The sequence below is a fragment of the Mucor velutinosus genome (assembly GCF_035048745.1).
Source record: "Mucor velutinosus strain NIH1002 chromosome Unknown tig00001542, whole genome shotgun sequence".
Lineage (NCBI taxonomy): Eukaryota > Fungi > Mucoromycota > Mucoromycetes > Mucorales > Mucoraceae > Mucor > Mucor velutinosus.
In genome coordinates, this window is record NW_027041924.1 from 1,508,428 (window position 1) to 1,534,150 (window position 25,723).

Below are 25,723 nucleotides of genomic sequence, written 5' to 3' on the forward strand. Positions count from 1 at the left end.
AAGCTGTAAAAGCTTATGTTGCTTGGCACAGTAGAATATAAAGGAAATGATTTGTTTAATATAGTGTTTGCTGTATCGATTCATTCGTAAAAAAAAAAAGTCGAGGTAAAGAGTTTAAAGTGAAGTGGTAGTATTATTATTAAAAAGACTTTCAGATTAAAAAAGATATGAAAACAAAAGGTTTGTCAATTTCATCAATAAACAGTTGTTATTATCTCTTGTAGTAGCTGGGATTACCATCAGAATGTAATTAAGTTACGAAACTCTTTTACTCCAAACAGTACGACATATTTGCGCTTCTTTCAAGTCGTTTGCTTATCATCAAGATACACAGTAATATAGAACCTCAATAGAAAGCTAACGCACAACCAAATTATTTTTATGCCGTTTAGCAGAAATAACTCAGAGACTACAGCAAAACGTCCTGGTATTTATATGTACTCGAGTAGTAGTAATTATGTGTATTTATATGTGCTCGAGTGTAGTAGTAATTACGTGGATCAGCGTGCATTTCAGAGTCAAGTAATATTGAATAAGTCTTTGATGATTTATTACTGCTTTTTTATTTTTGGGATGTACCCTTTGATACCAAACACCTCTTGACTTGGGGGGGGGGATATACGTGCGTGCTCTTATCATGATTTTTTATGCAGTTTCATGTTCGAATGCGCCAGTTGGCCCAGCTAACCACCAAAGTATTTGTAAGCTTAATTTCCCCATTGAGCCTTCCCAAAATACCTAGCGGTTATATATATGTTTAATGATGATGATCATGGTAAAGTAAGGTAAGGTAAGATAAGGATTAACAGGTATCAAATTTAATTAGGGGTAATGTATATGTATAGCCAAAGGCAATGACTTTTCTCTCTCTACCAAGCAGCTTCCGCAGTATTCATGAGTAAGGGCGGAAATGCCTACATTTACAAGTTTGGTTAATTTACGATGACTTGAGGTTGATCAAGTGAATTTAGTGCCAGTACCTCTTTCTCATTCGATAAACTACTCAAGGATTGACGCTCTTGTTGCTGATGATATTTTAAACGCTCTGATTCATCATCACTGCTATTACTACTACTGCTACTACCATGGCTGCTAACACTGTTATTACCATCGTTTTGACCCTCACAGGATGTCATCAGATTTGGTGGACTGTAACCATCTATGATGCGATAGCTGTCAATGCGCTGTTGCTCTTTTTCGATTGATAGATGGCTCTCCTTCTCCTCCTTATCCTCCTCTTCTTCTTGCTCTTGATCTAATGATTTCAAGATTGGCTTTTGAATCACATGGCGGTAAAGTAAGAGCGCTCCCTTAGAGTGAGGACTCTGCGCCCAATATAAAATAAGCAACTTGTATAGATTGTACTTTTTTCTTGAAAACATAAAAAGATCTGAAGCCATCCAGTGATCCAGCACTACATCACATTGATGAACAACATGGTTCATCCTTGACCCAAGCGATACTTTACCTTGAAACGATCCGAATATCATCCAATAGGTCAACCAAGACCTGAGTTGTTCTTCCTGTCCATGTAATTGACTTTTCACAAGATGCCAACAGCAATATGTTGGATAAACAACGCCCAATAAATTTAATGCGAGCCTTGTTGAACGATGATATGTACGATAGGCGCCATAACCAACACCACCACTGACAGCTGAAAACAACAGTGTTGGATAAACGCCTTTTCTGATCAAAAACTGGTATATTTTTGATTGACTGTATATTTTCTCTAACGATTTGATACGATCCACGCATGCTTTTGAGATGGGTTGAGTGATGAAGGAAATATTGATGGGTGCATTCGCGTCAATGGTTGCAATGCATTTTTCAATGATTTTTGAAGTTTTATCCTGCTTCAAAGACATGATACAATAAGAAAACAGGGGGATGGGAGGACAAATTGGAAAGAGGAAGGGATTTAGAATAAATTTAATTAAACCAAAATTTTCATATTTGCATGTGACACTATCATTGCGCTGCTGCTGGTATCCGCTTGAATTATGCTTCCAGAATGTGCATTGAAAAAGTCAATGCCACTCATGATCATCATTGCAATTTCATTCTTGTCCTTGATCAAATGCACCACATCAATATGATGAGAGAGAACGTAGCCAGCAGATACCAGTGTCATGAGTGTAGCCGTGTAGACAACGAATATCGAAATTGCTTGCTTGGCCAATAAGATCATTGCCTCAAAAGGTCTTAAATTCAACTGTAATCGTTTCACATAGATTGGATTCAATGCTTGACTCAATACATCAATGTCTCTGTATGATAGCAACAATACATCGCCCAGCAGTTGCCTTGAATGAAGCCGAAACTCCAAATAGCTGACAAAGTTGCTATAGTTGATTTCGGATATGTATAGATTAAAGTCCATGTCTTGCAAGAATCGTTTCTCCAAACTGTTGATGTCTTGATTTGAGTATGTAAAGTGTGTCCATTCAGACCAGTCAGAGTTGAGCCAAGTAACATCAGTCCTATTCATACACATCAATGCATCGTTTACTATAGGTGAATGATGCGTCATCTTACATGTATTTGTCTGCTACAACAATGCTAGCAAGAAACAAGTCTTTTGGATGCCATTTGATCTTTTTATGAGGTTGTTGAAAGTATTGATCAATGTACCATAAGCTGCAAATCAATGAGGAACAAGATATCTGAGCCTTTGATAGTGTTCTGCGGATAAAGTTGACATTCTCTCGATAGCTTTGACTCTGAGCCAAGGTGGTCGTCATGAATAATAAATCACTTGTAACCCCACTCATCACACTAGCAATGAACGAAGCAGCCAAATCTATGCATATCAATCAGCTTTAACTATTCATCAATCAAATCTATCAAACTTTAAATACCAATCATATCATATGGGATGGGAACATAGTTGCCGTGCATGCCTTGACTCTGGATCATGCCAAGCCATTGTCGAAATGCTGCAACCTGGCCATAAACCTACAGATGATTTCGAGTAAGAAAAATGGCTTTTGCTCCATCTTTTCACTACATGTCTTACTGATTGATCTGACATAAATTTGGATTTATCTCTTTCTGATTGCTCTTTTCGATGCAATGATCGTCTTCTCGAATCCTTTTTTGCCATAGTACGATACTATTGAAATAATGATGATAAGGGAAAAAGTTTAAATAAAAAGAAAAAAAGAGTGAGAATAGGGGTGTTTGGTTGCTTCTTTTAGGATTGGAGCGTTTCCCACTTTCTTGTTCTCCGCTTCATGCTTCAGGCTAAATTCAATGTGACATCAAAAGACAACATCACCAGATAGAAGTAATTCTCTTTTTCTAGATCCTTTATATTTATAAAATGCAATTATGTGCTCACACATATATTTCTCGGTTGATGATAGACAAGTAATGAAAACAAGGCTGTACAAGTATGATGTAAAAGGCACAGTGACAATCACACCAGATGCTATTGCATTGAGCACCGCTCTAGCAACAGATGCTGTTGCCATGGCAACCAAGAACAATAGCCACAACAATCACAATTCCCAATTTTCAATAAGGAGCGCCTTTACTGATCGAATGCTGCACTACAGTGACCCAGGAAGATGACCCTGTCCGTAGTTGAATGTTATACTTTACTAACTTTATGTAATAAACAATCCTGCGACAATGTGATGATGGTGAGCAAGCTGATGATAATGATGTCGTAATGGATTATCGTAGCAGAAGATGATGCTCCTATCAGGGGGGGCATCACTTCAATGTCTGGGTGCAACTTCTCGGGTGTCTTTAGCGTAATGTGTTATGCCAATGTTTGATTCTTGAGCTTTGGAATATTGGATATTAGGGATACATCCTTACTAGATAGACAACATTCTACAAGCTTTAACAATGATGGTTGCGCCTATTCTACCACCGTGTCAGACTGATTTAAGGCGTCAGCCTTAGGTTTGTAACGAAAAAAAAAAACCCCACTTTACGCAACTGGAGATGTCAGCGAAACAATTCAAGCTCGTATGTTTTTAGCCGTGCAGACTGAGAACAGTTACACTTACATCAGCTTGCTCAAAAGGCATGGCAATCTAGGCACTCAGGGTGGGACTTATTTGTGATCTACCACACAAGTAATAATAGAAGCCAACTGGAACAGAGCCGTCTAGAATCTTCAAATACGCTGGAAATCAGGCAGTCAAATATGTAAATAACACAACACTTCTGCAATAACATTGGAGACGTACCAGCTGAAGCTACATTTCTTCGTTACGCATACAAAGCCTTTCGGCTATTTCAGTTGAAGTTGTATTTCATTAACCTGTTTTACCATGCGTCTAATGTATTTCACTTGAGTGTGTGAGCAAGACTCGAGTAGGATTGCAAGCTAAAATATGCTGATCCTTATTTTTCTCGCCTGTGTGAGCTAGAGATGCAAGCTAGCAAAAATACCTTGTCCTTATCAAGATAAGTTACTTGAATCGATATCACATACTATACCATCATGATTGCTTCATACATGTCGATGACAACTACTACCAACTCTTGCCAGAGATGATAGTCTTACAAGTGTTGATATGACATGTAACAAACATCTGTTTATTTTAGCTTCGAGATATTATCTCCCCTTAAGTTATTATTATTTATATGCTATTTCTTGTTATTTCTCGGGACCTCTCCGTTTATTATAGATGAGATGACTTACCTTGTCATAAACTTTATAGCTCGGATCCACCCTGAAACGAGCATGAGCATGGTATAAAACCACATTTTTTACTAGCAGTGCCAACCCAGAGACACGCAGTAGTTGACTTTTATACAACAGGCATGTGGTGTATGCTATGCTACAAGTTTGTTTTCTTTCTCGTTTTCATAAATAAGCCGTTATTTATAAGGTTTTGTCCAACGACAGCGACCTGATTTGTGCAACATGCGTACCTGGCCGTCTAATAACGCCCTTCTCGAGTAGTACACGGCACATCAAATATTGCATAGACTGCAGCAAATTGCATTTTGATGAGGCATGAAAAAGAAAACCTTTGGGCAGATGCACAAATAACAGGTAAACATACAGCTACAGCAGCCATTTATGTAGTCAAGTCCTGAAACTATATGGTGTGGTATCAATATTCTGATACCCTTCTCTGGCGCAAGATATTGCATAAGATTCAGTTTCATATGATGCAAGTAAGAATATTTCTGTATACATGTACATGCTCCCAACATGATGGTCTAATAAAAAAAAAGTGCTTCGTTGATATAGAGTTAAGATTTGTCATGTATCATCTATAGCGTTGATAAACGATCCGATGAAAGGATGTAACTTTTGTTCATAAAGAGTCTAGTCTCCATCGTTATTGCTTTGAGTATTTACTCACGGACATGCTCAAAATAGATTTTACTGTTGATGTGTGTTTGTTGGCTTATAGACCTCCAGTCTATTTTGCATGCGTGTTTGTGTATTTACATGCTCAACGAATGAAGCCATAGCAGCCTCGAATCAGATCATCGGCGTAAGTTTATAAATGGCAACTCAAAGAACGAACAAGTTTCAGGAAGGTTGATTTTTTGTAGTACTGTTGTAGCACAAATAGTGGATGCATAAAGACATTTAAGCGCCCAATTGCTCGTTTATATAAACCTCAAGGCAAAAAGGATCCATATCCGAAAAAACCTGGTTCTTTTTATTTTCTTTCATTTCTTCAAATCAAATTTCTATCTGTACCATTTCACATTTGTATCATCACTTTTTTTTTTCTGTTTAAAACCACATCTCTAAAAGTTATTGCATTTTCTTGAAAACTCGTAAAAAAAAAAACTCATTGTACTAAAAAAAAAACCACATATACACTCATACGAAAAAACAAAGACTCTTTTGATTTGATTTGAAAAATGACATCTTTCCCCAAAGGCTGGTTTTTCATAAAAAACCTCAACAACGGATATGTTTTATCCACTGAAAAATCCACTGCCGGTGAACCTATTGTGATTGCAACCTTGAAAACCAAGGACTTTGATACCCAACTTTGGCAATATGGCGAAGATGGTCGTCTCCATAATAAAAAGACTGGATTTGTACTCGACATCTTCAAAGGTGAGTTATTCTCTAAAAAAGTTGACTGTTTGTATTTACCCCTGAATCACTCATCATCATGTTTCACCTGTCAAAATCATTTAGGCCACATCAAAGCTGGATCAGAAATTATCCAACAAAATGACTCCAACTCTTCTGAAGGTCAAACATTTGGCATCTCATCTGATGGTCATATCTATTTGAGAAAGGATCCCAACTTGGTACTTGGTATCAAGGAGTCTTTCTTTACTCGCCGCGAAGGCCAGCATGTTCATCTTCAAGCTCTGGATAAGAACATAAAGGACCACAAGGAACAGCGTTGGGATTTCCTTTTGCCTTCTCAAAAACGTTCGTCTACCATCAATAATCCCATGGATAGTCTGAAGCGTACAATCAGTGGTGCTTCTCTCGGTAGCTTTAGCAGCTCATCTGTTCATACACATGGTAAGACCTTTTTATTCACCAACGCCAACTCGCTTACTAATGAACCTCTCTTTGGTATAGATGACGATGGCTGCCTTGATGAATCTCATCACAACCAATTAAGCAACTTTCCTGATTCCGAGTTCTTTATCAAATCGGATGCCACCGGCTATTTTGTTGGCGTTGATGCTTCTGCTGTCAATAGCCCAGGTGCACGTCTCTCTCTTGAGCCACTTCGTAAGAACAGCTATGAAAGCCAACTCTGGCATTACGACGTGATTACAGGTCGTTTGATCAATAAAAATTCCGGCTTTGCACTAAGTGCTGAAGAGTTGTCTGATGAATCTCTTGTATATCAGTCATCCAGTAACAGCGAGAAAGACTTGGCTTATCAATCTTGGTTTCTCTCTACTGCTGGTGAGATCAAGTTGAAGCACAATCAACACAGCTTTGTGCTCGGCTACAAAAAGGACAGTTGGTTTGGCTTGAATCGTGAAGGTGCTCCTGTTTTACTTCAAAAGCAAACCGACGGAAAGACCCATTCTCATCAGCGCTTTGTCATTGTTCTGCCCGTGTTTAAGAAAAAGACGACTGAGATTGTTACTGTCACTGAACAGCAAGGTGTCTTTCCTGATGGCTACTTCTTTATCAAGAACCAGAAACATGGTCTCGTCATTACTGTGCTTGAAACGGACAAGTTGGCGGCTCAGGTCATTGCTTCTCATTTGGACACTCAAAACTTTAACCGCCAGCTGTGGAAGTTTAGCGATGGATTCCTCTTCAACAAGGCATCCAATCTTGTTTTGGATGTCCGTGGAGGTATGGATATACAGCGAGGTTGCATGAATTTGTCAATATTTATACGCCTTTTTTGTTTACTACAGGTTGCATTGTAAGCGGTTCTGAGATTTGCCAGTACAAACAAAAGAAGGAGGGCTTCGAGAACCAGCAATGGGGACTCTCTGTGGAAGGTTATATTCATGCAAAGACCCACAAGGATGTTGTCCTTGCCATTTCTAGTAGCAAGAGCACCCAAGCTAATGTCTATTTGGCCAACAAGAAGACCCCTGACCATGAGGAACAGAGATGGAACTTTGTATTACCTGTATTCAAGCAGAAATCCAGTAAGTTGATGCATGTTTGTGGTACCTGAATGCTGTCAACTCACTGCATTTTTTTAAGCCACTGTTACCGAAACCACTGTGCAAAAGTCTGTTGCTTACCATCACTATGCTCAGTATCCCAGTGGCTGGTTCTTTATTCGCTCTTTTATCGGCGGCTCTTCAGCTGATGCGCCTCTTGTGCTTACTGCTGCGAACAGCTCTTCTCATGTTGTTCTCTCCAAGATTAGCAGGCAAGATTGGCAATACCAGCTCTGGATGTACTGGAACGGTGTTTTAATCAACTTTGCTACACAACTCGCCATGGATGTAGTCAATGATGGTAAAAAAAAAAAAATAAGCTTTCTTGACTGCAGTGAAACGTACCACATACTCATGTGCACATATTCCAATAGATATTAATGTTGGCTCCGTCATTAGTCAAGAAGTCAGAAAAGCTGGTGATGTCGGTCAAAGATGGAGTCTGACCATCGATGGCTATCTTGTACATGGATCTAATCCCTCATTGACATTGGTGCCTCAGCTTGTGGAGCAAGACACGTACAAGCTCTCTCTGGCTCATCACGTTTCTTCCACGCATCAAGACAATCGTTGGGGTCTCTTGTCTCCTGAAATCAAGGTGGAAAACAACACACAGGTGCTTGTTCGTTGGACTATCACTCTTTTGACGGAATGGAAAAAGTTCAATGAGCAATCCATCCAAAAGGTGGTTCATCGTATTGCCAACTGGCCGGAAGAGACCTTCTTTATCACGGGTCAAGATGGTTTGGCATTGGCTCCTGAAAAGTCTGAAGTCTTTTCCTTCTTGGTTGTCAAGAAGCTGGAGTTTGGTCAAAGCGAGCACTTCAAGTGGACTTACCGTAATGGCTATGTAGTGCATGTGGCTACCGGCTTGGTGTTGCATGCTTCTGGTAAGTGTACACAGAAATGGTATGTAGTAGAGAGAACGCCAGTGTCATTAACATGTATATATATATATATATGTACAGACGATCTTGTCGGTGGTAGTCAGCTTCAAATTCGTGAAGAGCTCCTGTCTGATTCCAAGACGATTGATCAACGTCAAAAGTGGGTCGTCAAGACGGATGGATCTATTGTTTCTGAGCTCAAGAACACGCTTGGTTTTTCATTGATCCAACAAGGCAACCAATACTCTGTTCAGCTTGCCTACACAAGCAATACCAGTGAGCACTACAGTTGGGGCTTTGTTCGAGGCCATTATGAGAACAGATACAGTCAGGTGTACAAGAAGGAAGTCAGTGTGATCACGCATACCGAGCGCATCTTGTTGACGGTACAGACGCACCAAGGTATGTCTATAAATATTAGATCGTGATAGATGACATATTCACCACTGTTTCTTTCTTCTACGCACAGTTTCCTGCAATGCAAACACGAAGCTAGTATCTCGCTCTTATGGAATCTTCCCTGAAAACTGGTTCTACATTCGCTCCAAGGCCGACACATCGCTTGTCCTCACTGCACCCAGCTCTAAGGAAGGTGCTAAATTGACGCTCTCCAAGATTGACTACAAGATCTTCCGTCGTCAGTTGTGGCACACGCAAGATGATGGCTGTCTTGTCAACTTGGCATCCGATCTCGTTATTGACATTGCAGGCGGTGCTTTCAATGTAGGCAGTGATATCATCCAGTGGCATGAAAAATACCTTCGTAGACATCGCAAGAACCAGGTATGGGGCCTCTCTGTAGATGGTCATCTGCATCCTAAGGCTCGTCCTGGCCTCGTGTTGGGTGCCAAGGGAAACAGGGTCTTTGATGGTGTTGAAGTCCAATTGCACACCCGTGGCTCTTTGGATCTGGACTATCAACTATGGTCATTTGCTATTCCCGTCTTTGGAAGAACCATCTCTGGTGTCAAGGGTGTTTCTGCAGCAGGCATATTAGAGCACAATGATGACAGTGTCTTTATCGAGAGTGTCCATGACACTAGTTTCGAGACATCCACTACGGATTGCTATGAACGCAAGAACAAACTGACTGTCATTCATCGCTGGGGTCTCTTCCCTGAAGGCGGCTTCTTTATCCGTGCTGCCTATGGCGACGAGCATCTGGCTCTCAGCGTTGAAAAGAGGCCTAGAACAGGAGAGAATGGTCGCACTGAATACGAAGTGACATTGAAACCTATCAATTTCAAAGAGTATCAGTGGCATTTCTGGTCTTATCAAGAGGGCCATTTGATCAACGCTCAAACGGGTCTCGCTTTGGATGCTAGCACTGTCAAGGGTGTTTTGGTGGAAGATGGGCTTCGTACACCTTTGTTTGTTCGTGATAAATCCATGAGCGAAAACCAGTTCTGGTCTCTCACTGCTGACGGTGAGATCTTCTTGCGCTCAGATGAACATTTGGTGATTGGTGTCTCCAACTCGCGCAGAGTGTCTGTTTCTGGTGCTCAAGTGGGTCTTCGTGAGTTGCATGTCAAGAAGTTCTTGAACGAACAGGGCCAACAAGAGACCGTCATTAAGTCTGAAAAGTGGCTGAGATGGTTGTTCTCCAAACCTGTGTATCGCAAGGTTACTGCCAGTAGCTCAGTCACTGAAGAGACTTCTACTACCACCACTAGCCAAGTGATTGAAGGATTATCTGACCAAGAGCTAGGTGTCAAGCAAAAGGAGGAGTCTGCTGACGATTATTCTTTGGAAGATGACGACGAGGACAGCAGTATCAGCAGTAATTCTGACAGTGATGCTGAGGATTCCACCAAGAAGCTCAATCTCATTGGCAACCTGGGCATCGCTACTGCTGGTGCTGGCATCATTGCTGGTACGGCTGGTATGATCTCCAATGTCATTACCTCTGCTCCTGAAAGCATATCTACCGCCATCACTGGCAACAAGAAAAAGAGCAAGCAAGAGTCATCCGGCATCAAGCAATCCATCACGAAAAAGACATCCTACAAAAGTCTCAAGAACGAGCGCAAGGACTCGTTCCACTTAAGTGCTGATTATGTGCCTACTGGTTACGAGAAGGTGGTACGCTACAAGACGCACCAACAACCCAACTTCCCTGCTGCTGGTTATTTCATGATCAAGAGCCATCTTCATGGATATGTGTTTGACATTGCCAACGGTGAAGCCAAGGATGGTGCCTTTGTTGTGCTCTCTCCTATCCGCTCCACCAACTATGCAAGTCAACTCTGGTCTTACAAGGACGGCCGTGTCTTTAATCTCAAGGGCCATAACCTTGTGTTGGACGCCTCCATGACAGACACCATTACTGCGGGTGAGCGACTTGTAATTTCCGTGCAAAAGTCTTCTTTGGGATTGTCTGATCAATACTGGGAATTCGGTACTGAAGGCGGTCTGATTTGTCTCAAGTCCAAGCGCAATTTGGTTCTGGGTGTCAAGGAGCTCAAGCGTGTAACGGACCAGGATGCTAGTATTGACGTCTATTTGCAAGAAGAAAAGTCGCATACCAGCAGCAACTTTGGTCGCCCTGAGCAACGCTGGGAGATCAAGATCCCTGCCATGATTCCCGTGGAGCAAACCACCAACACCACATCCGAATCCAAGTACACCATCATTGAAGGCGGTAAGATTAGCGCTATTTCCAGTTCTGTATCTGCTATCATCGCCTTTAAGTGGCTCAAGGAGACGTTTCATCACAAGATTACTGCTGATAATCAATGGCCTAGTTCTCAAAACTGGTTCTTTATCCGTATTGGTAACGAGAATGCCTTTTTGTCGTCTGGAAGCTCGGATAGCAGTGAAGTCAAGTTTGTTTCTCTTGGACAAGAAGAGGATCACAAACAATTCTTGTGGGTTTATGTCAATGGATACTTGGTCAATTACAAGTACATGTTGCGTCTTGTCTATGACAAAGAATGTAAGTTTATAGATAGCAGGAGAGAGAGAGAGATACAGAGACTAACCAACTGTAAAAAAAAATAGCCCGCAAGTTGTTGCTTTCCAATGATAGCAAGACCCTGGATCAAGTGTTCTCTGTCTCCAGCCACGGCAATCTGTCTGTCAGGGTTCAGTCTGACACGGTCTATTTCAGTGTTGCATCTGGCCACGCTGAGCATCATTCTTATGAGCTCACCTGTTCAAGTACTGAGATCCAGGCATCTGAAGCTGAACATGCACTTCAATTGCATGTTCCTGTTTTCTCTAATGTTGAAGTGGAAAAGGAGTCCAAGATTGCTTTGTCTACTGTCATTTCATGGATCGAGTCTTGTCAAAAGACTACCTCGACCACGACAACCACCACGACAACGACGATCACTTCTAAAGTCTCTCAGTTCTATGGTGTGTTCCCAGCTGGCACTTGGTTCTTTATCAAGGCCCAAACCAAGGATAGTGATAGTCTTGTGCTTGCAGTCAAGGATGCTTCCTCCAAGTCTGGTGCTTATTTGACTTTGAAGAAACTGAACTTTAAAGATTACCGTAGTCAATTATGGACTTATCGCAATGGTTTATTGATCAATTATGGTAGCAAGTTAGTGATTGATGTCCATGGCGAAATCAATGCATTCTCCAAGTTGGTTCAATCCACTGAAGCAGGCGTCAGCTCTCAAAAGTGGTCCCTTACTGCCGACGGTCATATCCAATTGGAAAGTTATGCTCAGTATACATTTGGATACACTCAATCTGAAACGATCAAGGAAGATGTGGAGGTCATTCTTGTGGAGGCCAAGTCGTATGAAGAGTCCTCTACGACTCAAGCGATTGCTTGGCGATTCTCTGTGCCTGTTTTTGGCAAGGCAGCAGCAGCATCTACCAACAGTAACACTACGACAACCACCATCACTACCACTACTACAACGATTTCATCCATTGAAAGACTTACTGCTTGTATTGAACAAGGTTCTCTGATTGAAAGCGTCGAAGAAGCTGATATCAAGGTAGAGGACATTTCTGTCAAAAAGAATAATGCCGTCGACAATACCAGTTCTTCTTCCACTACTGCTATTGCTAAAGAGAAACATCATGGATTCCAGGATGTATTGACCAGTGTTGGTATTGCTGTCACTGCTGGCGCTGTCGCTGTGGGTGCTGTACAAGGTGCTTCCAAGATTGCTGAAAAGGTCTCGGAGCATAAGGAAGAGAAGAACAAGAAGGCTGAATCCTCTGCCTCCACTTCCACTTCGACTACTGCTTCTTCCTCTGCTGCTACTAGCGTAATCAAGCAGGAACAGCAAAAGCAAGAGATTGTATCTGCTGTTACTGACACCAACAAGACTACTGAGACCATTGTTGTGCGCCGTTCTCAACGTACCTCTGTTCAGATCATTGAGGAGTCGCGTGTTATTATTCGCGCTTGGAAGATCGTCTTTAGTCAACGTGTTCACCATTGCAAGACAAAGGAAGAACTGGTGCAAACCATTGAGGAATCGCGCGAGGATTTGTTTAGACGCTTGGATGAGCATTTGCGTGTCCATGCTTCTGTGGAGCATTTGATCTCGGGTGCTGTTCCTGAATGGCATGTCTCTATCCAGCAAGTTAAGGAACTGTACAGAGCTCGTGTGTTTGAAAGATTCTTGGATCGTTTGAGCCATCAAGAGGTGACTGACGTGGCTACACTCGATTTTGACGCTACTTTGGCCTCTGCTACCCAAGAAGTAGAAACCCATTACAGCATGATCATTGAACACCAAAGCAAGATCCTCTCTTCAACCGATGAAAAGACGCATTCATGTCAAGATGTATCTATTCAGGAAGACATTCTTGCTAGCATTGATACCATCAAGGTCACTGTGCGTTACTGGTTCATTGGTTTGTACGAGTCCATTGCTACTGCTAGAAACAAGGGTTCTTCTGAAGAGGAGATTAAGGTCATGATTGAAAATTCGCGCAAGGAACTCACCAGCGAGCTCGCCAAGATCAAGACATCTTCTACTAGCCATATCGAGCAATCCTCCTCTTCTCTTTTGGTGTCCAAGCAAACCTCCATCAGTAACACGATTGACACTGCCATCTCTCAGACGGAAACCATTGTCAGCAGCCAACTCAACATGGTGCACTCTGAAATCAAGTATCTTGACACCACAGAGGAATACTGGCTGGACGTTACACGTGTCACTGAGGAGACGCTTTCTAGTCAACTCAAGGTGTATCAAAATGCTATCACTCAGGAGATTGTTCAAGTGCAAAAGTCTGAAATCAGCAAGTCTGATCAAGCTGAAATCTCTGTTGTATTAGATGAGAAGATGGTGACAGTGGCTCAGCAAACAGTTGCCAACAAGCTTGTAGAGACGCAAATCAAGTTGTCCAGTTGGTACACTGAAGTGAGCCAGCAGATTGCTTGGCTTTTGGAGGAGAAGAGCAAGACATCTGAGCAGCAGCAGCAGCAGACCATCATGCAAGATACGTTGGCCATTGTCGAGGCAGCCCAAGTGGAGATCAATACACGTATTGAGGAAGCCAAGCTTGTGGTTCGCACTTACTATGCTCATTTGACCTATTTGAGCTGGGCTGAACGTCGTCGTATCGAGTACGATTTGGACAGTATCAAGGCTTCTCTCGTTGCTAGTATTACTCTGTTCAAAAAGTCGATTGAAAAGAGCCAAATCACCAAAGAGGAGATTGTGCGCTACGCAAGCTACTCATTTGGTGCTACTGCCTCTCGTATCGTTCTCACCGATTTACAGAGCATCGTTGTCAAGGTGACCAATGTCAAGGAAACCACCACTGTCGTCAACAAGTCTGAAGAGAAGCAAGCTGAAAAGACAAAGATTGCGCTTGTTGGTGGTACCGACAAGACGAGCACGGCCACTGCTGTTGATGTGAGCAAGACAACTACTGCTACGGCTATTGACAAGGTGGATCAGGTCAGCAAGGTCCATGTGGATCAGCAACAAACCTCCAAGATTGTTGACAAGGTAGAGACTGAAGTGGAGCAAACACCAGTTAGCAAAGTGGACAGCAAGCAATCCTCAAGTATCATGGTCGATCAGCAACAATCCAATGGCCACTCTCATGCTGCTGTTACCACTGCTGTTATTGGTGCTGCTGCGGCTGCCATCGCTGGTGCTGCTATTGTGCATCATCATGAAGGAAAGACAGATGTTCCAGTTATTCAGGCACCTAGTACGGCCAGCGTTATCGTTGGCAACCAGACTCAAGTGATTCATGAGGAAGACAGCAAGCAACAGACCGCCGCTTCTTCTACTAGCAGCACAACCACTGTGACTAAACAGCAAGAAAAGACGGATACGTTGGTTATCGTTTACGATCAAGTGCAGGTTGTTGTTCAGGAATGGATCACCACCTTGAGTAAGCGTGTGTATGCATGTGCTCAAAACAAGAGCAGCACGACTCAGCAAGAGATCGATACCATTGTTTACGAGTCTCAGCAACAGCTCATGGTCGAGATTGAAAAGGCCAAGCGCAACACCACTGCTGTCATTGGCACATCTCAGACCTCTTTCCATGACACGCTCTCTTGGATCAGAAGCACAGTCTGGAAACAAGCTGTTGAAATCAGACATCTGGCTCTTTCCGCTGCTGCTGAGGATACCAGTCTACTCAAAACCAAGTTGGACACCTTGCAAGAAACCACATTGCAGCAGATCCAAGTCGAAATTGAAAAGTCCAAAAAGTCTGCTTCTGTGATGCATGTGGTCGGTGGCCATCATGAACATGCTGTTGTGATTGCTGCTGGCAAGAAGTTTGAAGGCGTTGACTATTCCAAGACATCATCGCACGGCGAATCCATTGAAAAGACCAAGGTGGCTGTAGGCATGTTGATGGAGGACACACGTGTCACTGTGCAAAGCGTATTGAGAGATCTCGCTGCGGCCATCACAGAACGTCGCAAGCAGGGTGGAGATCATGCTCAGCAGGACATTGAGGTCATTGTGAAGACGCACCGTGAAAAGATTGACGCTTACATCTTGAAAAGCAAGACAGAATTTGAGCAACGCGTCACCTCTGTTCACAAGATGTCTACTGCTAGTGTGGATGCTGAATTGACGCATGAAACCATCCAAAAAGTGTACAGCACGTTGGAGCAGATCCAAGAGAGTGTCCAAGTACAAGTGACTAAGGTGGAGCAAGTAACTACGTCTACTACTGTTACCTCTGAAGTCGAGTATGAAGAACAGCTAACGACCATCACGCACGAAGCCTGTAAGAAACTGGATGCTACCTTGGCTGTGTCTGAGACGATCATTGGTCACCACATTGAAGTGATTGCTGAATCTACTACTACTACTACTACTGAAAAGACGGAGCAATCTCACGTCTCTTTGGGCGTTGAATATGGTCTTTTGATTGTGTCAGAGACAACCAAGAACGTATCGAGTCAAGTCTCTGCCCTGATTGAGCAAGTACACCACCGCCTCACTTTGGGATCAGAGTCGCTTGAGACCGACATTCATGGCTATGTCACTACTTTTGACAAGGAGCTGGATCTCATCTTTGAGCAAGCAAAGACCAAGATTGCGTATGAGCTATCCATGGTGGCATCGCATGATAAGGTCCAAGAGGAGTATTTCATTGCATCTTTGGAGGCGATCCGTACTTCTACCAAGACACGTATCAGCCAAATTCAAACCATTGCTACTACTACTACAACTCACAAGGAGGAATCTCAAAAGACGGTGTCTGACAAGTTGCTTCAAATTGCAGAGGAATCTCGCCATGAAGTTACTGCTCATTATGAGTCGATCAAGCAATCTGTCACCCAAAAGACGCAACAAGTTGTTCATGACCATAAAGCTACGACTACTGCCACCACTGGCACCACTCAAGTGGCTGTTTCTTCCCACACCGAGGAACAAGCGGCACAAAAGAAGCAAGAGGAGCAGCATACATCTTCTACGGAGCTCGCTAAAAAGGTGCTGATTGGATCTGCGGCTGTGGCTGCAGGTACTGCCATTGCTGTTGAGGTCGCCAAGAAGCTCAATGAACACAAGGAAAAGACTGAAAAGAAGGAGCACTCTGAAAAGGAGACGGCTCTGGTGGTTGAGGATGTCAAGGTGCAGTTCAACAAGTGGATTTCTTCTCTTACTGACACTGTGGTCACTCAATCCAAGCAATCGACTGTCTCTACGCAAGAGATCTCGGTGACTATTGAAAAGTCCAAGCAAGCATTCCTTGAGGTCATTCAAAAGGCCAAGTCCAGTGAGGTCTTGACGGAAAAGCACCAACATCAAGTCTTGTCCTGGATTGAGGAAACCGCTGTTGCACAAGCTGCTCGTATTCAGGAGATTGCTGTTCAGTCATCGACGTCTACCGTGGTGGACATGGAGTCCAAGCTGGAGGTCATCAAGATTTCAACCAGTCAAGAAGTCGAGGTCGCTTTGGAAAAGTGCAAACATGCGCAATCCGTCGATGAGTATGTCGGTGTCACTGTGGAACAACTTAAGCAAAAGGAAACTGCCCTGCTAGATATCCGCAGTGAGCTGGCCATTGTGGTCCAAGATGTCAAGACGTCGTTGGTCGCCTTCTTTGAGCAGTTTACAAAGTCTGTCATTACGCGTCTTGAGCAAGGTGGTGACAATGTTGAAAAAGACATTGCCATCTTGATTGCCAATGCTCGCAAGGAGGTGTCTGTTCATGTGGAGAGCGTCAAGTCCACTGCCACCAAGCGATTGTCTGCTCTGGAGACCAAGTCGTCTGCCACTGTGATCTCCACTGCTGCTCTGTCTGGTATTGCTACTGCTGAAATCATTGCTGTACTCAAGTCCAGTGAGGTCATGCTGGAGCAAAAGATCAACCGTGTGCATGCCAGTGTTTGGTACTTGGAAAAGAACCAGGATATGACCAAGATTGTAGAGACTATCACTCACATTCAAACAGAGACCAAAGTTGAAATCACTGAAAAGGTGGAAAGCTCTCATTATGGATTTGTATCGGCTATCAATGATCATCACAAGGCAGGTCATGTCTGCACAGATGTAAGCAAGCACACGAGTCAGACCTCTCATGAAGCGGTGGCACTCAAGGCATCTCTGTCTGTGCAAGAGGTCAAGATCACTATTCGTGAATGGCTGCGTACGCTTGCTGAAAAGGTGTCTGTTTGCTCTCAAAAGGGCGGTTCTGCTGAGGACATGGATTTCATCATCCAAGAGGAGAATAAGCTTATTTTCGAGTACTTGGATCAATCTGTCAGCAAGATTACTGAGCACGTCAAGACTGAAGAAAGCATCAAGTATCTCCACAGTACAGTGGAGCAAGTCAAGACTACCATCACCAAGACATCCACTGAAATCAAGGTCATTGGTGTGGAGTCTGCTTCAACTTCGTACGGTGGTTTTGATAAGATGACCTCTGTCATTACTCAGCATGAACATCAAATCAGTGAAGCTCTGGTTGTCTATGAAACCAAGATTTCCAAGCAGAGCATATTGGACCAGACGACGACGAGCGTATCCTCTTCTCAAGAGCAATCGACTAGCGGTGGCAAGACAACTAGCAGCAGCAGCAGCACGGCTGTTAGCAAGAACACTGTTACTGTTGTCGCTGTTGACTACATTATCAGCACTGTCACTACCTGGCTTGAGGAACTCATGGTCCAAGTCTCTGAGTGTGCCAAGGTGGAGCACAATGTTCAAATTGCCACCAAGATGATCAACAACATTGTCGCTGACTACAGAGAGTACATCCAAGTTGAGTTTTCATTGATCGCTGAAAAGATTAAGAGCAACAAGACGGCAGATGCTACAGTCAAGCAGGAGCTAATCAATATCCTGGAGTGGACGCGTGGTGTGATTCTTCAGAGCTCTACCCAAGTGCAAGCCACTGGCATTAATTGTGCCGGTGCCTTCAGTGCCACTGGTGGCATTGAGCAAATGAAGTCCCTTGTCAATGCCTCTTTGGATCAAGTCAAGTTGTCTGTGGGTCGCTGCAACAAGACAATCAAGATAGATGTTGAACGTTCTTCTGCCCATGCTGAAAAGAAAAAGATGGTAAGTGATGTGCTGATGCTGTTATATGGCGTTTTTACCTATATACTATTCCCCTAGAAATCTGATTGTCAAAAGCAAGAGATCAAAAAGAAGGCTGAATGCATTGCTATTGAAAAGAAGAAAAAGCAGGAAGCTTGTGCAAACAAGGGCAAGAAGACCGCTTCTGATTCTGACTCTTCTTCTGACTCTGGTTCTGATACCGAGAGTGATTCTGGTTCATGCTCTGATGCTAAAGCCAAGAAGAACAAGAAGAAGGCTGATTGTGACAAAAAGACCAAAAAGAAGCCAACTGTTGTCAAGAAGCCTCAAAAGTCTCCTGATTCCGATAGTAGCGATGATTCTGCCTCTGACAGTGATGACGACTCTACCAACAAGAAGAAGAAGGTGGCTGCTGGCATTATTGTCGGTGGTATTGCTGGTAAGATCATCAAGTCCAAGCTACATGGCTCTTCTTCCTCATCCGAGTCTGACTCTGACTCTGACTCTGATTCTGGTAAAAAGACCACCACTTTCATTGACAAGGCCAAGTTGACCACTGGGCAAGCTACTCTGGATGTCACTATCATTGTGCGCGAATGGTATGAAAAGCTGATTCTGGATGTCTCGAGTCGCGCCAAGAAGGGCGGATCCAATGCCAGCTCTGATATTGAGATCATTGTGCAAAAGGCTGTCAAGAGCATCACCGAAACTTTGCGTATCATCAGTGTCAATGCACACAAGTCTGTGATTGACAAGACTAAAGTGACTCAGTACCAAGCTTCTGTTGAATGGGCCAAGAATCTTGTGCTCCAGAGCAGCTACACTATCAAGGCCATTGGTACCAATTGTGCTGCTTCCTCGTCCTCCAAGACCGGCGGTATTGAACAAATGCGTCCTATTGCTATTGCTATTCAGGAGCAGATCAATGTGGAGATCCGTCGTTACAAGCTTGTAGTGCAACAGACTGAAAGCAAGAAGCAAGATACTGTCATTGAGCACAAGCAAAACACGGATACCATTTGCATCGGTCGTCAGTCTGCTGTTAGTCGCAAAGAGTACTGCGAACAATTGGAGAAACATGTCACTGAGGTCGTTGCTGAATCCAAGGTGGTCATTGTGTCTTGGCTTTCACAGCTTATCCGCAATGTCTCTATCCGTGTTCATCAAGGCGGTGCTCATGTGGAGCAAGATGTCGCTGTGTTGATTGAAAAGTCCAAGGTGGAACTCACTAGCACGATTCAACGTACTCAGACCAAGTTCTCTTCCTCTATTCAAGTGTTTGAAAAGGACAAGACGTTTGCTTTGGTAGAGTACCACATCCAGGAGAGCCTCAAGACGGTACAAGCGACTGTGGATGCCAAGATGCAGCAAGTGCAAGAGATTGTTAGCAAGCATCACTCCGAGTCGGAGGTGGTCACTGAGAAGCTCTCTGTTGTGCTCGAGTCTTCCAAGGTCAACATCACTGAGACGTTGGAAACGACCCATGCCCAATCTGTCACTGTCATCAAGCAAGAGACCACACAAACTGAATCCACTGTCAAGATCATTGATACCGTGGACACTGTCAAGACGGCTATTGCCCACTGGCACACCAGGCTGACTGAGGAAATTCACGCAATCAGCATTGACACTACCATCACCAACAAGGAGGAGAGAATCAGCACCCTGATTCAAGAAGCCACTGTTGATATTGAACGTGTTACTGTGGAAGCCAAATCTAAGGTGACTCAGGAATGCAGTGCTGTCAAGAAGATAAGCAAGACCAAGGAGCAAGAGCTTCTATCCACCATTGATTATGTTCATGATACTTTCTCTGCTGATGTCAAGAAGGTGCAACAGATCAGTGTGGAGGCTGTGCACAAGTCGGATACCAACATCAAGGAGACCCTCACTTCAGTCATTCGTACGTCGCATGAAAAGATGGACGCTGCCTTGACTCGTACCACAGCTGCTGTCATTGGTGTTGCCACTGCTGCTATTGCTATTCATGCCGCTAAGCAACAAGAGGACAAGAAGCAAGCTACTGATGCTACTACTACCACTACTACCAAGCATGGTGAGTTGTTAGTGGATGTGGATGAGAATGTTACTGTTATTTCCAAATGGTTTGAACTCTTCACCAAAAAGATCTCTGACTCTGTAGTACACTCGCAAGGTGGTGATGTAGTTCAACATGTCAGTGCTGTCACTGAACAGGCTGAGCAAGAGATCACAGACATCATCTCCACTGCTCGCAACGACTTTGTCAAGCGCTTGTCTCTTCAAAATCTGGATCAAGCTTCATACACTTATGCCTGCAAGCATTACGAGGAATCCCTGGAGACCGTGCGTGTGTCCATTGTCACTCACATCGTTGAGGTCAAGAAGGTGGCCATTGAAGCACACACGACTGGCAATGTGCACGCATTGGAATCTAAGCTGACTCAATTATCGCAATCCTCCAATCAAAGTATCAAGGTGGCCATGGGATCCTCTGTTGTTATTCGTCATCAGGCACAGCCCACAGCTACTACTGCAGCCAGCAGTGTTGCTGACAAGAAGACTGAATCTGTTGTGCAAATTGAGGTAAAGGACAGCGATGCCATTGTGATTGGCGAGCAAGATGTTGAATTTGATCGCAAGGAGTCTACTATGACTACGGTTCACGAACAGGAAAAGGTCAAAAAGGGTAATCATATATACGCAAGCAAACTAAACAATCATGCGATTGACTCACACAAATTCAAAAAAGCAGAGGAAACGAAAAAGGACTCGAGCTTTGAAAAGATGGTTGCTGGCACGTTGGCCATCGGTGCTGCTGCAGCTGCTGCAGGCTCTGCTGTCATGATCCACAAGAAGAATGAAAAGGAGGAAGCTGCTGAAAAGATTAAGAAGCAGCAACAGGAGCTTCAGGCTATTCAACACCTCAATTACGATTCTGGCGTGGCCACGATTGAAAGCGTCAACATTGCTATTTCTGCTTGGTTTACCTCACTGATTCAAAAGGTATCTTCTGCCTCCAAATCAGGTGCTTCTTCCAAGAAGATTACCTTGATTGTTGAAGAGTCAAGAACCGAGCTGACTCAGATCATGGAGCATGCCAAGGTAACTGGTGCCAAGTACTGCGCATCTGCTAGCGACGAACAGCAATACATTAGCAAGATTGAATGGGCTTCTTCTGTTGCTCATAACCAGGCTGTTCAGATCCAGCAAATCGGTATCAATGCATCAACATCAGGTGGCAAATCCGCAGACACCATGACAACCCAAATGGAAGCCTTGGCGACTGCATCATACCATCAGATTCAAGTGACTCTTGAACAGCTCAAGACCTCCATTACCTTCCATCAAAAGGTCAACAAGATCAGTACGTCTGTTATCAAGACAGAGAAGCCAACGTTTAGTGCTGCTGCTGTCGAGAAGAAACCCGTATGCGGAAAGATGGAGACTTCTGTTGACAAGACCAAGGTTGCTTATTCTGTGATCCAAGAGACGCGTATTACCACTATTGCCTTGTTTGTATCTCTGTCCGAACGCATTGTCACCCGTATTCGTCAAGGTGGAGCCAATGTGCAAGAGGATGTCAATCAGATGATTGCTTCCAGTGAGCAACAAGTGACCAAGATCTTTACCGAGGCCAAGTCGACCACTACCAAGGTGGATAAGAAGACCCAACTTGAAATCGAGCAATCACTGTCTTCGGTTCACAAGACGGTGCAGGAACAGATATCTCAAGTCAAGGTGGTGACCACAGAGGCCATTTCTACCGAAACCACCGATACCAAGATGGCTGTTGAGAAGGTGCTGCAAGTGAGCAACACGTCCAAGAGTCAAATCGAAGCTACTTTTACAAGTGTGTCTGAAAGCATCACTGCTGGACGTAAGTATACAAATATATGATCACTTGGAACGCTTGCTAACCCATGTTATGATAGTCATTATCGTCTCTCAAACTGCTCAACAGACGACTGAAGCGGTCCAAGGTTGGTTTTCTGATCTAAGAAGCAAGATTGATAAGCTTCTTGAAGCGAGTGATTGCACCGAGGAAGAAAAGCAGCAGAAGATCAATACTGTCGTTGCTCAAGCTGAAGTCGAGATGAAGACCAAGATTGAACAGCTACAGCAAACGACCACGTCAACAATAACAACCACGACGACAACCTCCAAAAAGTCCTCTGCTGCTACTGCTCTGGTCACGACGGATCACCATCTGGACATCTTCTTTGGCAACATCAAATCCTCTGTTCAGAGCCAACTGGATGTCGTCAAGGCTGCTGTTCAAGACACTAGCAAGACGGACAAGTCCAAAATTATGTCTACTCTTGAAATGAGCGAAAATAAGCTAAAGCAACAAGTCCACAATCACTATGAGGCGGTTGAAAAGATCACTACTGTGGAGCACATTACGGGTATCAAGCAAGACATGTCTGTTGTTCAGTCTGACAAGCAAGATCGACATGATGTTTACAAGGACACCATTGTCAAGACAGCTGTGGGTTCTGCTGCTGTTGCCGCTGCTGCTGCGATTGCAATTGATTATCACAAGAAGAATCAGCAATCAGAGACCACTACAGTTCAGGTTGTCAAGGAAACTTCTATCCAAGAGGTTCAGCTCAAGATAGATGCTTGGTTCACTCGCTTATCTGAAAAAGTGACAGTTTGCACCAAGAAGAGAGGCAGCGATGTGTCTGTGCAAGTCGACAAGATCATCAAGGAGGCCCAATCCGAGTTGGAGGTGACCATCAATGAGGCCAAGTCTCAGCACATGTCCACCGAGACCATCACTTCTGAATCCAGCCGTACATTCACCAGCACACTTGACTGGATCAAGACCACTGCCTACAGTCAATCGACTCAAATTACTCACATTGTCAACCAAGGATCCTCAAGCTCCATTGATTTGACTACTCAAATTGAAAACCATATTTCTGCTACCAAGCAACAGGTAGACTCTGCTCTTGAGGTACACTACAAGAAGGACACCAGCATCACTGTTGCTACCGTGGATCAATCTAACAAGAAGCAAGACACTGTGCTTGAAAACGTAGTTGAGGTTGTCAAGGAGTCTCGTCAGCAAACGCAAAAACGGTTCTGTCTTGAAACGACTGTGATTGTGCAAGAAAGCAAGACGCACATTACCAACTGGCTCGTTCTTTTATTGGAGAATGTCACTAGCATCATTCATAGTAACTCGGAAACCATTCGTAAAGACATCTTTGCAAGATTGGATGTGGCTGAAGAACAAGTCGATGTCTTTATCAAGGAGACCAAGGACAAGTTTTTGGTGATGAGCAGCAAGACCTCGGCTACCAGCCATGTTGAGGCCGAAACGCAAACCCTGGTTGTCAACTCGGTCAAGCAAACCTTGGACTGCCTCGATAGCATCAAAACGACACTGTTGCTCCAACTCTCTGTGCTTCGTCAAGTTATTCACCGTATCGAAGTCGAAGACATTGATGTCATTACCCAGAGATTGGAAGCCATTATCCATCGTACTCAACAGCGTGTGCATCATACTCTTGAGATTGGTATCGACTTGGCCGTCTCATCTGCATTTGAAGGCAAGGTCGTCACCTGGTCTGAAACAGCTCATGTGCCTGACTCCTTCAAGAACGTGCGTGTCATTGCATTCGATGTGCTTGGTACCATTGCCAACTATCGCAAGACCTTGTATCAAGCTTGGAAGCAAATTATTACACCCAAGCATGATGTCGTGCTCTCCGGCATGGACTTTAACGTCTTTGTGCAAGATTGGTACGGTGCGTACACTGAAATCAAAAAGGAGAACTTTGCCAAGAAGCGTCCTGTCTCTGATGATATTACGCTGCACGAGTCGCTTGTTCATATCTTGAAGCGCTATTACATCAAGGAAAACCTCTCTGAATCAGAAATCGAGCAGTTGTGTGATGCTTGGAGAAATATTGGTGTATATGATGATGCTTCCATTGGCATCCGTCGCCTCAAGCACCTCCAAACAACTCAAAAGTATGCTACCATTGCTATTTCGGATACGTTTTCTACACGCTCCATGATTGATTTGGCTCAAAACAATTGTCTCTGCTGGCACGGTCAGTTTACTGCTGAGATGTTTGCATCTGCTGCTGCCAACAGCACTGTCACTGCATCTCAGTCCGTCATCAAGGGTACCATCAAACTACTTGGTCTTGAATACGCCAATCAATTGGCTGTGGTCTCTTCCAGTGCTGAGCTTGTAGCTGCTGCAAAGAAGGAGGGATGCCATACTGTCTTGATTGAACGTGAAGAGGAGGAAACGTCGACGCATTGCCATCAACAAGAAACCATCACTACTGAATGTGATATCAAGGTCGACGCTTTGGATATCTTTGGCGAAAGCGTCCAGTCTTTCTTGGAGCATGAATCTATGGTTCAAGTCTGGAATGAAAAGGGTGGTGCTCCTGCTGCTCCTCGTGTCCTTGTTCAACAATTGAAGGGATCGTCTTGTGCTTAAGATGATTGCATGAATCTCAAATTGACTTTTTTTTTTTTCTTTCGTTAGTCCACATTATTAGTTCAATATAAGTTTTATCAATAAAAAGAATATTTCATATTCAATAACTTTTTTTTTTGGCCTGTATATCGTTTATTGATTCAATCTGCAGTTTTCGAAGCGTCGAAAACATCCATTCTCTTCCTACATTGATCCTGCCAGCTACTGCTGCTGCCACTGCTAAAATTAAATTCATCCTCCGATTGTCTTGTGTGCCAGATTGGTCAGATCCTAATTAAAATCGACTTGGTTGGAGTTCTTTTGCTAGATTCGACTATATGAGTTGATGATCATCCCATGCGTTCTACTACTGTTTTGGAGTACTTTTCAATGCGCATCCGATAGTGTTAACTATGATAAAAGTCTCTATTGAGTTTATTGGGTAATAGCCAAAAACATAAATTAAGGTGTATGGCCGAGATGTTTAGATTTTGCATAGGAAAGTGTCAGACGAGTGCTTTTAGGGGCTGCCCTAGACGGATAGGAACATTTTGATGTAAGATGTGCCATAGTGAAAATCTTCATTTTCAAGGTGAAAAACGCAATCGTTTGATTTTCAATGGTTTTGCGAGGATTTTAATCGATTTTTTTTTTGGTCCAAAAAAGGATGGGCAAAGTTATTAGTAAGTGAGCGCTAGATGAGGGCAGTTGTATGATGCTACTCTGACGGCCTTAACCGGCTTTCACCATGGAAAATCGCTGCTCAATTGCCTTCAAATTTTGCCATGTTTTGTACAATTCAGTATAATTTACTTGAGGGTATGATGAATATAAAAAGGATTTATTCATATACAATATAATTAACACGGTAA

At 43.5% G+C, this 25,723-nt stretch overlaps 3 protein-coding genes across 3 annotated transcripts; 1 reads left to right on the forward strand and 2 right to left on the reverse strand.

Annotated features, from left to right (window-relative positions):
- Positions 1-869: 869 nt before the first annotated feature.
- Positions 870-1,868, reverse strand: ATC70_005176 (V-type proton ATPase subunit G; the record flags this gene model as incomplete). Its single annotated transcript, XM_064824473.1, has 3 exons — positions 870-914; positions 981-1,414; positions 1,469-1,868. 3 exons carry the CDS (start codon positions 1,866-1,868, stop codon positions 870-872), a joined length of 879 nt encoding a protein of 292 aa, XP_064677409.1.
- Positions 1,869-1,936: 68 nt separating this feature from the next.
- Positions 1,937-3,034, reverse strand: RPL3_1 (60S ribosomal protein L3; the record flags this gene model as incomplete). The annotated part of the gene is made up of 4 exons (XM_064824474.1): positions 1,937-2,483; positions 2,539-2,803; positions 2,862-2,958; positions 3,020-3,034. 4 exons carry the CDS (start codon positions 3,032-3,034, stop codon positions 1,937-1,939), a joined length of 924 nt encoding a protein of 307 aa, XP_064677410.1.
- A 2,816-nt stretch (positions 3,035-5,850) lies between these two features.
- Positions 5,851-24,872, forward strand: ATC70_005178 (uncharacterized protein; the record flags this gene model as incomplete). Its single annotated transcript, XM_064824475.1, has 11 exons — positions 5,851-6,052; positions 6,137-6,475; positions 6,536-7,273; positions 7,339-7,578; positions 7,637-7,897; positions 7,971-8,486; positions 8,565-8,885; positions 8,953-11,418; positions 11,484-18,445; positions 18,503-22,283; positions 22,339-24,872. The coding sequence occupies 11 exons, from the start codon at positions 5,851-5,853 to the stop codon at positions 24,870-24,872; spliced, it is 18,360 nt and encodes a 6,119-aa protein (XP_064677411.1).
- Between the last annotated feature and the right edge of the window lie 851 nt (positions 24,873-25,723).